Here is a 16,250-nt window from a genome sequence, read left to right on the forward strand (position 1 = left end):
AGGAAGGGAAGCCATGAAATGTGATGAGAAATAAGACTTTATTCTGCTGCCTCAGATGACTGCTTGATGGTTTTTGTATCAATTCTTGAAGGGAATAAAAACTCTGAATCTTAAAGCAGTGTTAAAAATGCCCATGTAAAAGGCTCTGAAATGCATGGAGGTCAAGGATTGGTAGTTTCTAAGAAGGAGGCTTGTCAGCAAAGCTCACATTGTTGCAGTTTCATCATTGGTTTAAGCTGATCTAAGACTATGCTTTCATTGGAAAAGGAGCCCTGCCTTCTCCCTGACTAACCATGTGGTCTTACACCCTCCCTTGTACAGGTGTTAGAGATTACGTGGCCTGTAGTCACCACCTTTGTTCATGAAACTAATCCTTCTCCTTTTTGAGGTTTTAGTTTCCAGGAGGATCAGCAAGCTGATCTGCCTTGCCATGTTCTTCTGTGATCCTTACTGCAAATGCAAGAGATGAGATAGGGATGCACACTTGGGAGCAGGAGGGGAAAAAAGAGGGCGATTCCCTTTGTTGGTAGTGTGATTTTTGAGGTTGGCTTAGTCTGACTGTAAAAGCCGTGCTCTTAGAAGGTGTTTCGTATCACTGTGTAGCTGACGGGAGTTGAGTTCTAATCTCTCTATACTTGGGCCAAGCAGTTGTTACCAAGTGTGCAGAAGGAAGGAGCAAGTAGAACTGAATTGTATAGGGCTGCAACTGTCTAGAGCTTTGAATAAAAATGTTGCCTATATATACAAAGAAACCTTGAGAAATAAAACAAAAAAGGCAGTGGTGCTTTGGCATGGTTTGAAGCTTTGACTGGCCCTCTCGTCTGCTGTTTGCCACACTGCCTTTGGTCTGTTCCAGTTCAGGCGTTAGCTATACTGCCAGTTTCTCTATACCTAATTTAAGCTGTTTGTGTGTTCAGTGGGAGGGTGGCTCCCTTCTTTGTTTCCTTCATCTGAATGTGCCGCATAGGAAGATAAACGATGCTGTAATTTCAGGAGTGGAGTGTTTCGCGCTTCATCTGTGGGCTCAGGGAGAGAAGTGTAACTTCTTAATGCAAAGAAGTCTCCAGGGATTGCACACAGAAGAGGTTTTTAGACTAAGTTGTGAAGGAAACAAGTTTTATGTGAATATGCTGTGACAATCCCTTCCCACGCGTGCATACTTAAAAACCAAGTGGTAATTTTGATTGCATTTAAAAGTTGGTAAAATTGTAATGCTATTGCCTTCCTAAAAGCTTCATGAAAAATGATGATGGGGTGAGGCAGGGGGAGAGATGCAGAGAAGTGCTCCACGGAGGGCAAGGCGGTCAGGACTCGTGGATTACACACTCCACATGGAGCAGGCAGATGGATTGGTCTGGCCGTGGCGTGTGCTCCCTTCTGCCTGGCCGGACCATGGCAGGGGACATGGCGAAGGGGGGCTGTGGTTATAGCTGCGGGAGGCTGGGGCGGGAAGCAGCCGGGGGGCAGGGGGTACAAATCTGCGAGGAACTAGTTTTGGTTAGTTCCACCGCTGGTAGAGCAGCTTGTTTATTACATTGCCTTGCAGGCAGGGAAGGGAGGGGGCTTTGCTTTTGTGTGGTGCTGGCAGGAATGTGCAATCCGGGGGTTTTGAGACCTCCTGGGGAGGTGTGTGGGTCTTTTTCCAGTGGCTTCAGACTATCTGTAAAGACAATAGGGTGGAACTGAGGCTCTGTAAGGAGGTTGTCTGCTGTTTCTGAGGACTTCCTGGTCTTTAACTAAACCTAAAGCTGGTAAAATGAGAGAAATGCATTGCAGGCTTGCGGGATGCTGCAGGCAAGAACTGTGTCTATCTCCTGCCTGTTCCGCAGACCCAGGTCTCGCAGCCTCCTAGGTGCCTGGCGTGCAACAGCCTGGTATTTTAATGCTGCAGTCACCACGAAGATCTCTGGCACCTGTTTCGACCTTTCACAGGCCCGATTTGTTCCTATGAACTCTTGCTGTTTAATTGCAATCTTATTTTTGTGGTTGACAGCTGTGTTTAAACACGGGTTGTACAATAGTATAAGAATGTCCAATGCCTGAGACTGCTGGCAGTCTCTCACTTCATTTTTCTGTTAATACATAAAGTTCTTGGCCCTTGCGGGTGGAATACAGGCGGCAGCAGGAGCAGCTTTTCCCTTATAAGCAGGGCTAGCACTCCCATCTGGGCCAAACTGAAGAATTCTGACCACTTACAGATACCTCGCTGGATAATTTTGCTCTCCACAGTAACACGATCTTTCTTAGAAATGCCTTCAGAGTGGCTTGCCTTGCTTCTGTGTGCAATGAAATGGAAACAGTAACGTACTGTAAATGCCTCGTTTTGTCCCCATAGGTGGATTGGGTGGTGTTTTGTTTTGAATTTTGCTCTCTTTGCAGAGCACTCTCCTGACATTTTGGATGCAGCCTTCCAAGTGAAGGGCAGGTCTTTCTTCCTTTCTCTCAAAATTTCGAAACAAAGCACGTACTGAAACTCCTCTCAAAACTATTCCAGAGAGGAGGTGTTCCTCCTTTGGGAGGGAAGGAGATTCTTTGATTAGTGCTCCCTTCCTCTCTGTTTTAACCCCTTTCTAGCTATGACCATTGCCTGCACGGGGATGCTTCATTCTTGCAGCTTAAGTTATTTAGCTAGGTTGGGGCATCAGCTATAGCCTGCCATGCTGGACAGTTTGTCTAGGGTGGGTATTTCTGGTAGCTTAGGCAGGATTTCTTTCTTTTCATATACTCAGTAGAGAGGTGTGACCACAGCTACCATGCTGGCATCTCGGGGCAATCGTGTTTACCAATAGTTAGCTTCGCAGGAACAACAAAGAGGTTTGTATAACAGAACTGGATTCCAAGGAGTCTTTGGTTAATGGTTGGGAAAACCTGTTATTTTCTTCTTATTTTTATGAATTGCACTCCAGTTATAGAGGGCCTTGGCATGTGGCCATATCCCATCCAGACTGTCTGTGTCCCATAAAGAGATGGCACTCAGTTGCAGGGTGGATGTAGGAAGAAAAGCAAAGGTGTGTTTTCTGTAGTGGAATGGTATTGTGTTACAGCAGGAATCAGTCATGTTACTTTTCGTATGTAATTGCTTAATTGGGATGTTGAAAGGTTAGCTTTGATTTTGTTTTGATATGTTTCTACATTTTTGTAAGCAAGTGTATAGCACTTGGGTGTCTAATTAGAAGAAAAAGCCTGAAAAATACTGATGTGTGTGGGAGAGGTGAATAAAGGTAAAGGCAAGGAGGGAAGGGTAAAAGCCCTGCAGGCTTTACTTCCCTGTGGAGATAGCAACCCTTGCAAGGGGAGTTACTCTCTAATGAACTGTTACATGGTGATTTATTCTGGTAAAATTCAATTGTTGTGACCTCTCCTTTTCCTTTTTAAAATACAAGCGAAGGGCATTTTGCAGACAGACACCCTCTTTGTCTCCAGAACATCTGCTGAGGCACTAACAGGCTGTCCCAGTCCTTATCAGAAGGAGCCCTTCGGGGCTTGGAAGTGGCTGGATCAGTCTCCGACGCCCTTCTAATTCTTGGTACCTCTTGAGTCAGCAGGAGAGCATCACCATGATGATGCACCTCGCATCATGGTCTTTCTGTCCTCTTAAGAACAGAATTAAATCTCTGGCGTGCGTCTGGAATATTTGTCTCTGCTGGAGTGGATTCTCTTGCATCTGTGTGCTGAATTTTGGCACAGAAATGAGAGCTTCCAAGGGGCCAAAATTCAGAGTGAGCCTTCAACAGGCACATCTCCCATTTGGGGATATTCTAGCTGCAGTTGGACTCACTGTCCATGTTTTCCCCGTGTTAGTTTTACTAGGGACGAATAGTGTCGTGGGTGCTCTTTCACCAGCACTGCTTCTGAAGCAGTGTGCCGCCCAGGAGGCGGAGGGTTCAGTCTTTCTCTGTCCCTTGTGATGCCACTTTGGGATGCCCCTCGTGAGCAGAGGGGCCTGCTGTGCTGTGCAAGCGGCCCTCGCAGCACTCCAATCCCTTGTATAGATGCCCTTTTGTTCCTCACGGTTGCAGGGAGAGAAGCTTTCCAGGAGGGGGACGAAGAGGCCAGGCTTAATGGTCTTAAGAGTGGATTTATTTTTTTTTTATTTTGGGAGGGAAGGCCTGGGAGTTGTTTCTCTCTAACTGTTTCCAGATGGTGCTGCTGGAACACAAAGATTTCTAGTGTGTCTGGGATGGCGACGGCTGAGACCCCCAGCGCTTCCTGTGCGGCTCCACAATCCTTCGGGCTTAATCAGAACCAGCCCTGGCCGCCGAGACGCTCCTGAAGCCTGCCTTTTCTTCACCCTACGCCCCAAGCCCTGTGCTTCCTCACTCCTCCGGGCTTTTTAACCCCTTGCCATTACAGCTCTGGCCCTTCAGCCTGCCTGCCTTGCTTCTCTCCTTTCTCAGGCTGGCTGTGGGCACTTGCAGTGCCCTGGAGGTGAAACTGCATTTGGCTAGGCTGCTTGAAGAAATTATGTCTTTGGGGAAAGCGAAGCTGGTTTGTAATGTGAACCTGGGAAAATGATTTTTGTGACTATCTAGGGCGGCTTATGCAATCAGGCCAATATGTCCAGGGCACAGAAAATTCCTCTTGCACCTATTTGCCTGCAGCACTTGGTATACAGCATGATGCCATCTGAATCATGTGCTGTTGTGCCTCTATCTCTTTTTCGTGCCAATTTCCCTAAAAGCAAGACAGGTTTAATTTTATATCACAGCCTCTTCACACCCAACCAACCAATTATTTTCAGCCTTCTCTTCTGCAGGTAATATAACAACTATAATTTCATTCTGGAAAGTAGGAGTACTCTTCTTTCCTTTTAGCAACAGCCTCTGAGTATCTGCAAAATCAGTCAAGAAGCTTGTGATCAACTGACTTCCCTTCTGGATCTGAGATCTATCCTCTCCCTCGTCCTGTTCTCTCCCATATTCTCTATCTACTTTTTTTGAGAAAGAGATGCAATGAAGCCATCTACTAAGGCAAAGCTCTGTAGTCCTCTTCACGTTGTGAAACCTTGTAGCTATTGTGTTTGAGCAAGCCGCATTTTCATGCCATGAGCACGTTGCCCTGTAGTGCGTGGCTTAGCATGAATTACATGTGAAATGCGCCCTCAGCCCCATGTAACAATTACGGCATCCAAAGGTGCCCCAGTGCTGGATTTTAAAGCCTTGTAATGAGCACTGTCCTGTTCCTGTTGAGTAAGAGTGGAAGTGAAGATGAGCTGCCATTTTAAAATGCTTCTGCCTACTAAAAGAGGAGGGAAATCAATACTCTGTGCTATTGACTTCTGTGCATGCAGAGCGTCCTTGTATTTGCTGGATCATAGACATCACACTGTGCCCAGTATTCCCAGGGGCTTTGACTCGCACTGGATCTATTGTTGCCAACGTAGATCATGGACCAGCAGACGCAGGCTGCATTACCTTTATGCCCAGAGCAGTATGAGGATGCTGCCATATGTAGTCCAAAAAAAGTGTATGTTTTGCACATTTAAATTACATTAAATTAATGAAATCTCATATCTTTCTTTGAGAAGCTGAAAACACCCCTTGGCTGATCTGGAAAGCTGCTTCTGACCTCCAGAAAGCTAATTCCATTATCTTAAAAAAAAAAAAAAAAAAAAAAAAAAAAAAAAAAAAGAGAGAAGAATCTGTGTTGTTATAAAGAATCTCTGTAAAATCCTTCAATTTTAGCTCTTCCATTTTAGCTGTGGAAGTGCTTTCTGTGTATGAAAGTCTCTCTTCTCTCTGCGAAATTAGACATCTGTATCATAACTTCATATGGACGCTGTCAGCTTAAAACCTGAGTGTGTATTTGTAAACTTGTTGCATACTGAAGTTTTCAACAGACCTGGAAGTTTAAATACCATCCTTCTTTGTGGTTTGGTCAGCCGTATATTTGTGTGTATTCTGTTCTGCAGCTTCTATTATACCAACCAGTTATTGTTCCCGTTGTGGATATATAGGGTTTCTCAGAACAGAAGTGCCAGCAGGTTAGAGTTAAGAAAATTTGTATTTTAAGTACAGAAAATTGCACCGACATGTTTGCGTGGCTTCACCAGGGCTCTGTTAGACAGGGATGCAGCCTCCCCCAAATTTGCCTTGTTCTGTCTTGCTGGCCACCTCGTGGGCTTGCCTAGTTAATTGCTCCAAAGTATTCAAACTGTGGTCAGGGCAGAAGGCTATTTTTATGAATCTGACATCACCTTCTTTTCTCGTCTTCACTGTGTCACCGGGCTTCCCGCCCCAGGAGCCTCTGGCAAGCCTGGCCTCCCTCTGGCTGGGCCCTGCCTGGGCTCCTGCCCATTAATGATGGCTGAGGAGGGCCTGCAGGCCCCACGATGGGTCACGGGCTGCCTGGGCCTGCGGGGTGCAGCATCCCCGCTACAGGGGCGGGTGTCCAGCTTTGGAGAGCCGTGGGCTGGCAAAGCCTTGGGGCCAGCGCGGGCGCCTGGGATGGGGACCCCCTTGTGCTGGGGGGCTGGAGTGGATGAGAGGCCAGAGGTGGGGAACCCCAGTGGCTGCCCCCCAGGGATCCAGGGCCCTGCGAGGAGGCAGTCCGGCTGGCGCAGGAGCTCTCCCATCCCACACGTCTGATATTGTGCCAGCTCCTGCTAAAAACATGATACTTGTAAGAGAAGGGGAAACCTGGGGCGGGCGGGCCAGGCCGGAGGCCACCGTTGCTGCGACAACAAAGCCAGAATTCCAGGAAGGAAGACGGGCCAGATTCATCCCGATCTCCACCAGGCCCTGGCCTCCAGGGCCTGGAGCGGGGAGCCCGTGGGCGATTCCCTGCTCCCGTGGGGGCAGCTGCCTGCACCACGCACCCTGCAGCCGGAGCATTGCGCTGGCAGCGGCACCTCTGGTTTTCCATCCCTCAAGAAGTGGCCTCAGTAATTTGGGCAGGCATGGGGAGCTGGGGCCCTGCCAGCCAGTGCGTCTTCCCAGCCATCAAGGGCAGCGGCGCACAGTGTACTTGGTGTGGCGCCTTTTATCAAAACCTTGGTCTTATAGTCCACAAATGCATTAAAAAAAAAAAAAAAAAGATGAGTAAGGAGTAAAATGTAAGTCCTGTTACTTGTGTCCAGAAAATCATACAGGTTGTTGATGTCAGGACACTAACAAGGAAGCAAATAAATGGAAGTCCTTTGCTAGATGATGTCTGTGTGTCTGGAAACCAGCCAAAGCCGAGAAGCAAGTTTAATTGAAAGTGAAGACAGCTGAAGGGAAGTGTCCCACACTATAGAGTCAGTTATTGGAATTGTGGAGTGATTAGTGAGAGCTATATATCAAATTAGGGTAAGTATCAAGGGAGAAGGGTGACATTAAGATCCATTAAAAAACTACTTTAGTTCAGTTTTTCATTAATAATCGGTAGTTCAGCCTTAGATGCTGCTTGTCCCATTAATTTTATCCACAGACAATTTGGGGTAGGGAGATGGCACACACAATTGAGAAGGCAGACTGAACGCATCAGATACACTTGGACAAAGAAACAGGTATTTCCTTTTTGCTTATACACAATAATTTGTGCAAGTAGGGGTCTAATGAACAATTACCTATTTTCGGGTACCTGATAATAAGGTCAAAGCATTTACAGTTTTACTAGTGTTCTGCCACAGTTAAAGTACTAGAAAGCCTTTTTCAAGACACACACGCACCCCCCCCAGCACAGGGTTTGTGTCTTTCCTGCTATGCAAGAAGCAAAGTATAAAAGATGGTGAAACCACTGGGCTGTGGTGAACAGTGCTGGGATTTCTGTCTGGCTGGTGAGCTTTACTTTTTCGCAACTGTCACTTTCAGATTAATAGCTTCATTGCCAGTGTTTTCAGCCTTGTTTTGGTAAACATCTTATTCTCTGTGTTCTAGAATGTGGCTTCTGTTTGTCTAGCACAAGTCTCTGATAAATGTGTAGCTTGTGCTATCTCACCACTTCAAAAACCCATTTTGCTTTTGGGAGGAACGAGTAATTTCTTGTTGCCTTTATTTCATTGCTCTGTGTAGTCTAAGGGTTTCTGGCTCTCTGGAGCTGGGGCTCTCCCTCGTCACTTCTGTCCAAGCCACTAGGCTGCTGCACCGGTGGTAATTCTTGGGGGCAGCTGGAGCAAAGGCAAATGAGCTGTTCTCGTGTTGGCTTTGCTGCTGTTGCTCAGAACCCAGGAGGCGGTTGTGAAATTAGAAAGAATTGCATTAACTTCACTCGCCTTCTCCCAGCCAGGAAAGCAGGCATGCCTCACACCTAGGGAAGAGAGGTTGCTTGGTTGTGTTCCTGAGGTTATCTTTGCAAGCAAAAGGACTCAACACTTCACATTGAAGCTTGAATTCAGCAGGAATTGATTCTCTGGCTGGGGAAATATGGATGAACTCACTAAGCTAATAGTTCCTACCAGCAGAGTTTTAATCTGCAGGCTTTAGGTTTAGTTTGGCTGTCAAGAAACAATTCTTAGGCCTCACTCATTGTTGCGTCTGGCAAAGTGGCGAGTCTATGATGTAAAATTAATTTGTTCTGGGGTTAAGTTAGGTCAAAGAGAATTATTGCCTCTTTAAGCTAAAATTGAGTTTTATTCTTAAGAAAAGGATGAGAGGAATTTCAGACCTTCCATTATGTGTTACAGCTGTGACATTTCCTCCAGAGGACTGACTCTACTCCAGCTCTCTATGGCCTTTCATAAGTTAATAGCACCTGCAGAGCTGATCACTTCTTACTGGTGTCCAGTTTATGGACAACTCCTCCTGTTAAAATTTAGCAAGTTGAGAGGTGTCAAAAACCCAATGACCCCAAAGCCTGGCTGTCCTGCTAGTGCAGGAGTGTCTCCTTTGCTCTTCAGTCATCTGCAAATGGCTGTGCTGTGTTTACCTTGTGACCCGCAATGGTACCCGTGGCTTGCAGTTTGCGGCAGACCTTAATATTGCCAATGTTGGTGGAAAAGAACTTGTGGTAGCAAGGCTGGGGAAATCAAAGAAGGGGGGAGATTTGAAGTAAAGAGGGAGGCGTAAAGGCTTAGTGGATTTGACCGAGTTGTGACTTTCATACTGTTGAATCCAGTTGGCTGGCACAGAGAGTATTATTGGGGTACAGCCACAATGCTCACGTGTTCTACAGAAGTGTGGAAGCCCATATGTGAGATCGTTGATATGGTTTGAATAAAATCACAATGTGTGTTGCAGAAAGCTGATGTACTGTATTAGCTTCTCGGTTTTTTTTCTTCCCGCTTTAAAGCAAATTGTAAGTACCTGAGAAATGCCTTTCAGTGGTAAACAAAGTAATGAAACATCCCAGTGGCAGTTTGATTTGACTTTGCAGGCTAGCGCTGCCTAACTCAATTTCTTTACGAATGTGTGGTTGCATGTTGGTATTAAAAGAGAAATGTAGTTGGCAGGAGGGAGCGGCAAGAGAGATGAAGTTATCTGGGGGTTTCCTCTCCCGCCAGGCTGCTGCCAGAAGGCAGGGTCTCTCCGTGTTTGTGTGCAGGGTGTTTAATCTGTGTTAAATCTTCCCTCTCTCTCTTTTTGCTTCCATTTTGTGAGATTAATTTTGTGTGTGTTCAGGCAGAGGAGGAGATTGAGTTGTATCCCCAGCCTCTGCTGCCTTAGATCGCCTGCTAAATAACAGGGATTTTCTGTCTGGATGTTTCTGGACTGTCCTGTTCCAGTCTCAAGAGTTTAATGCTTTCACTTCTTGCTCTGTTTAGTTTTCAAGAAAAGCAAACTCCGTATGGAATAATCATGCAGCAGGCCCCGGATTCACCATTAGTGACCTGTAAAATTGGCAGCGCTGGAGATTATTGGCAGGAGACGGTTTCCCTAGGCGCTTCCTGCCTTCTCTTGGAGAGTTAAGTTCAATTAGAGCAATGATACGCACAGCAGGGATTTTGCAAAGAGTTCAGTACTTGGTGGTAGCGTTGCTGTATGAAAGGCAGAGATATCTTTGGCCTTTTTGTGACCTTAATGGTCCAGCTGCTACCCTCTTTCTAACCTCTGCATTCTCCAAACACTTGCTTTCCTAATGTAACCTCCTTTCACCTCTTTTACTTTCTGATGCAACCATATCCCTCAAACATTTTTAGTCTGTGATTTGTGGGGTTTGTCTTCCAGAAAACAAAGTGGAGACTGCTGGCTGTGGTGGTTTTTTTTCCTCCACTCAATTTTTCTTGTTTCTTTCTGACCTCTTATGTACTGCCCTCCAATCTCGGGAATCGTCTGTCTTTTCCTTTTCCCACTCTCGTGATTTGCTTCTACTTATGAAACCGTTCTGTTTCTAGAGGTGGTTTCTGGGCATCCAGGCCGTTTGGCTTCAAGAAATGCCACAAAGTTCTTTTTGTCTCTTCTGCCACAGCCTCGTTGTGACAGTCCCTCTTGTTAGTCCCTGATGTGAAGAACATCATCCTCAAGATAACAATTTCTTTTTCCTTTCTTCATTATAACTTTCTGATTGTGTTCATTGCCCGTATCTTTAGTATCTGCAGTGGTAACTTTTCCGTTCATTCCTTATTCTCTGTGTGGAAATCTTCCTGGTTTCCAAGGTGTTGAGAGAGGCTGGCACACAAGCATGCTTGAGGTACTGACCTCACAGGTGTGTGTACAAGTACTGTTAAAAGTGTACCTGGAATGGTCTGTCAGGAGAAGACCATATCTCCTGATACAAGGTTGACATTTATTGCACTTACCCAAGTTAGTAAACTGTAATGTGTGAGAGAGACAGCAGTCAAAGTACTTTCTTATAGTATGTACTTACGTTGGCGGAGAAAAGTGCTAGCCATGCGTTTTCATCATGATGTTGCTCGGGTTTTAATTAAGTTCACAGTTAAAACCCAAAAGCTTGGTGAGACTGTGGTACTGTAGCTGTCAGTCTCCACTTGCTTCTTTCAACTTCTGTGTTGTTCCTTCTGTTTCTGTATTGTTTGTGGAGTTCTGTGCTTTACCTGCTTGCTGGCTATTAGTACTTGAGAAGAATGTACTCACAGGGTGGTCAACCTAATTAATTACTGTTAATCCCCAAAACTGGCTGCCAGAAGTTTTCTTGTCCTTGAAGCGCTCATACTGTGCGCGTTCTTGTAGCTTTAGCATGAGAGCCTGAGGAGAGGCTGGATGTTTCCTGGCAAGTTTCCATGGAGGATCCCCTGGGCAGGTTTGAGGTAAAGAGGAAGAGAGGGAGGATGAATATGAACTTAAAATAGCATTGCTAGTCCCTGTATTGTATTATTAGCACCTCGCTTTTCAGCAGAAGTTGTGTTAAAGTGTTCCTGTGTAAACTGAAATTGTGCCAGCAGCTACATGCCCTGTGTAGGGCAGAAGACCTCTGTCTGGTAGGAGCTGGCCTGTTTGACTCAAATATCCCAGCACAAACCCCAAAACATCTCAACAAAAGCTCTTCCTGACAGCAATCGTACATCTCAGTCAGCTTCATGCCCAGAATATCTTTGCTTTTGATGATTTGGGATTGTTTTGCTGTGTTTTGTCAGGGTCTTCCCCTTGGGCCTCTCTTTCCCCCTCCCTTACCCAAGAGCTTCTGGAGAAAGTGAAGGGCTGGCTTAGGAGTTCCTCCTCACAAGTCATAACAAGAGATAGGAACAGACTTAAACTGATTGTGGAGGGCAGCTGCCTCCTTTCCTCCTCCTAGCATTCTGCTGGGAGCTGCTCGTGAATGTGCAGGGGTACCAGCGTGGAATTGATACTGGCTTTGTCTGGTTTAGTTTATCCTCCACCCAGAGAGAAAGATGCACACGTAGGGTGCATGTGAGTGCCCTCTCCCCATTTTGAATAGGAGATGTTGGAGGGAGAGTAACAGAAAAGAAATAGAAATAAACATTTAGGAAGTATTGTGAAGTACGTTACCTTAATCCCTGCTGCACTGCTAAAATAGAGACAAGTCTGGGAATTTCATGGAGAAATTCCAGAAGTGTTGGAGGCTCATATATTCCCGCAGAGCAGAGTGATGGGGCTGCCAATAACACAAAACGTGTAGGCTCAGAGACCCTTCTGGGGTGAAGGAAGAAAGTCTAGAGGATTGATGTCCCGTTGGGAGTGTGTGAGGTATTGGTCAGGCTTACCGGGGTGTTTGAAGTTACACTGTCTGCTTTTTAAGTTCATGTTAAACTATTAGTTTAGTTTTGGAAAGGAGAAAATTGACACTTTTATGGTTAATGGTTAGGGAAACATTTCTTCAAGACTGAGCAAGGTAGGCAGAAGCTTCTGTAATCTTTTGTTTTGTTCAGTTTTCATGATGGTAAATGAAGTTTGCTTATAAAAATTCTTTGGAAAATTACAAAAATTATACACAACTGAAATTAGAGGGTAAGGTAGGATTAGTTTATGCTTATGTTATGGCTTTGACTTCTTTTTTTCTTTTCTTTCTGCAGAATTTGGCATATGCAGTTGAAAATTAATTTTAGGTGTATTGGCTTGCATGGAACATAAGACGTTAGAAGAATACTTTAATCTTAGCTCCTCCCCCATTTCATGCAAGTTCTTAGTTTTGGCTGAGTTGACAGATGTATAATTCCTTGGTTTCTATTCCTTGTAAACACTAAATTCACTCTTTGTTTTCTTGTCTTGCAGAACGAGCCTCTGACTTCAGGTTATCATGGATACCCAGCAAGAGACAATCAAGTAAGAGTCTGATTGCAGTAAATGTATGCGCGCGCATATCTGTACACTTACGGATGTTTTATCCGACAGCTTCCTGGCTGTCTTGTTATGGAGTGGAAATTGGTTTGTTCTATTGTGGAATGCTTGTGGAGATATATGAGATAAATCAAATGTTTTTTATGGCCTCCAGCAGTATGTGGCAACATGCCTGGCAAGGGGTTAAACATGATCTACGTTACCAGTGGCTCAGGAAATTATTTATTCTTAAAAATGTTGTAACTTAAAATCCCTGTCTGAAGCTGCCGCTATATCTCCTCAGCGTTAATGAATGTAGATGTTCAGTGCCAGTGCATGCTTGGCCCTATTTTATACTTATTGCTGTAATTCTAGTATCTGGGGAGCAAAACAACACTGAGTTTTTGTGAGCATCTTAGCTGGTAGAGTAGGGAATGACATGTCCCGCTGGGTTATTTCTAGTATCTGTGAACTTGTCTTACCTTCCTTTTAAGTCCTGCAGGGCCCCTGCCCCTTGCTCTTATTCAGGATGTTCTATATCTACAGCAGTAAAAATTAAACTGTTCAGTGGATTGCATCTGTAAGCCTCCTCTTCTGCCTCCTAGCAGAAGACAGAGAAATCCCAGGTGGTGAATTTGCGCAACGGAAGGAGGAGATGCCTTGGAACAAATAGAATTTAATGGGTTGTAAGATACAACCGTCACACATTAAATCTCCCTTCTTAGAATGAAGTTTTTTTCGGTGTTCTGCAGTGCTACAGCAAAGCTGAGTATGAACCAATGTAACGGGAAATTAATATGCACAGAAAATCAGTAATGCAGCACATTTCAGTAATGAGCAAATAACAAAACCAAAATAAAATTCTTTAATCCTCTCAGGTACTGCTATATAAAGAAAGTGATTTTCATCTTATCTTGATGAGGCCTGGGTATATGCAGCAGCAGCTTAACGGGAGGTGTTTTTATGAAGGAAGTGCAGCATAGTGCGGCCTCAGCAATTGAATCGCTCAGTTCTTTGGTGCTTGTAATGTGTGTATAAATTTCCATATAGGAGGAAATTATTGAGAATGTCTACTGGGATATATTAAACTGTTAACCAGCACAAATAAATATTATGCGCTGGGATGTTGTGGGAGTTGTGTTCCTACTCTAAGTAAGGTATGCTAGGTTGAGAGGCAGAGCCAGTCTCAGATCCTTAAAGCGGTTCATATCTGCTTTTGGCTTTTCCATTCTGGTGGCACCCTATTTTGCGGTTCACTGTAACCATTTAGGAGTGTTTTCGGGTCATCTTGGTGTTTCATTTTGGTGACTACCAGTATGTCTTGCTTCACAGGTTTCCTCTTTCTCTTTTTCTTTTTCCCTGGAGGGCTTTCTATGGGTTAGCACAGGAAGTAATGTATATTAGCCACTGTGCATATGTATTTCAGATACCAAACAGGTTTATTGAAATTTCTTAGTGGACAAACAGCTTCAGTTTAACTCGGGTGTTTTCATTTTGGCAAATACTTGTAAAAATCTTCTTTTGGCTGGGTTTTTTTTCCTGCTGCCAGTAACATTTTGATCTGTGGCAAGTGTTTGTCCTTTTGTCTTGCTTTTGGTCATGAAGCAGCTTAAGTTCAGGTCTGGTTTTCACTAATGAGGTTTCAAGGCTTTTAGCTAATCTGATTGGAAGCTTCTAAAATGATAGCAGCAGAGAAAGAAGTCCTCTGTTGCCACAGACTGGGGCTGGTGTGGGAGAGTCAGCAATGGCTGATCACCTGCCTTTCTGCACTGGGGAAGGAGGAAGGAACTGGTGTGGGAATATGTGTAGCAGTCCTGACCCTGTAACAAAGTAATTACGAGATTCATGAGCAATTGTGTCAGATTTCGTCAGATTAGGAGCTGGATTTGAGCTGGTGAGCATAAGTCTCTGTATCTTGCTCTTTCCCATTGCAGTTCTTTATTGTAAATACTCGTACTGTGCTTTTCACCACAGTGATTTCCTTAGCAGAAGTAGCAAAGTAGAGCTTTATTTTCAGGGCATTTCATCATGTGACTACAGTAGTCCTGCTAGAAATTCTGCGGCTATAACTTGCCCTTTCTTTCACCTTACATAGCATCCTATTGCTTCACTTGTTTGTATGTCCTTTTTGCTCCTTCAAGCTCTAAATGCCATTAATTGCTGGCTGCAAACCTTTCACTATGCTGTTTTTACACCCTCTAGTGGTTAAATCATACCCAGATGTTCCAGATTATTGTAGTTTTTCTTTCTGCCAGTCAAAATATATGATTGGTCTGAGTCCTCACTTGGCCATTTGGGAATGCTTAGGTCTACAGGATGATGTTTATTTTGTATCCTTTCCCGAATATTTAAGCATTCAGTCGTCATCATGCGTAGGCAGCAGCACTGAGGCAAATGAGATGGGTTCACATCGAGGCTGTGTTCCTCTTAATTCTGGTGTTGTGTGATTGCTTTATGATAACCCAGAGCTTTGGGTTGCTGCGCAGCCTCCCTGTTCCTCACCTGCCCTGCCAGAGTGTTGGCTTACTGGACTTTTTGTGGTGATAGGGCCTGGGGAGCATGCATACTAAACCATTACAGTGTAAGTTTGCCTAAAAAGAGGTGGCTTTCTGTTGCTGAAGTGTTGCACTACTGGCACTACCTTACAAAGGTGTGAGGAGCTGGAGAGCTCTCTGGGACTGTTCTCAAGAATTCAAGGTTTGCTCTGTGGGTGTCTAATGCACATACAGGAATGGCAGCGTGGCCGCCTTTTTCCCCAAAGCTATGTTGATGACAGGAACAAAGCCCTCAGTAAAGGGAAAATATGGGAAGCGTTAGTGTAACATTGTTAACCGAGATGAGAACCAAAGCTTTTGGTGAGGAGAGCTTATTCCCTGTGGACTATTCAGTTCTTTATCCCTCTGTTGGTCCTGCCAACAAAATGGTGTTTCTTTTTTTGTAACATGAGTGCTTGCCTAAAATGCAGTGAACCGAGACTTCCTTGCTTCATTTCCCAAGCTGTGACAAACAGCTCTGAGGTACTATGAGTTGGTCTCAACATGGAAAATGACTGGTACAGCTATACCGATAGAATTTCTACATATAGACAAACTCATCAAGGATAAATACCCTGCTTCCAGAAAGCTATTCCATGCTAACTGTGCCAGCTTGTTTTATATATAGCCAAGGCCTGTGTTATGTTGCTCTAGTGATTTTCATGTTGAAATGTATTAGACATGATACCTAAAATTTGTTTGAGTGCTGAATACTGGCACTTCTGTGGCAGAATTTGGCAGCTGCACAGAGTAATTTTGTTCCCCAACAGGAAGCAAAATGAGCAAGAACACCTTGTTTAGCTGCCACTGAAGGAAAGAGAGGAGGAGAGAGAGTTTATGGAAGTGGGAGGTAATTGCACACACCAGAACTGGGTCAGGAGCTATTACGCCTCTTCTGTTATGGAAAGTGATCCTCAGCTATCACAATGAGTGGAGATGTTGGTTTGAAGCCTCTTTTAAAAGCTTGTACTTCCATGAGTACAACTCTTAAATCAAACTAGGCCATTGGCTTGTACTAATGTGATGGAAACATCGTTACCTATCACAAGTGACAATTCCTTCAACAGCTTAATTTTGGTGGCTGGTTTTCCATCTGAGCACTCGCCAGACCTGACCTGTTGTT

The 16,250-nt window shown here is 44.7% G+C and overlaps 1 protein-coding gene across 2 annotated transcripts in view; it reads left to right on the forward strand.

The window, feature by feature from the left end:
- RBFOX2 (RNA binding fox-1 homolog 2) overlaps positions 1-16,250 on the forward strand; it is a 167,418-nt gene that overhangs the window by 23,560 nt on the left and 127,608 nt on the right. For both annotated transcript variants that reach the window (XM_059817036.1, XM_059817037.1), the window contains exon 2: positions 12,549-12,599. In XM_059817036.1, coding sequence (XP_059673019.1) covers positions 12,549-12,599 — 51 coding nt within the window. The remainder of the gene's footprint in view (positions 1-12,548; positions 12,600-16,250) is intronic.

The sequence above is a fragment of the Gavia stellata genome, chromosome 4, assembly GCF_030936135.1.
Source record: "Gavia stellata isolate bGavSte3 chromosome 4, bGavSte3.hap2, whole genome shotgun sequence".
Lineage (NCBI taxonomy): Eukaryota > Metazoa > Chordata > Aves > Gaviiformes > Gaviidae > Gavia > Gavia stellata.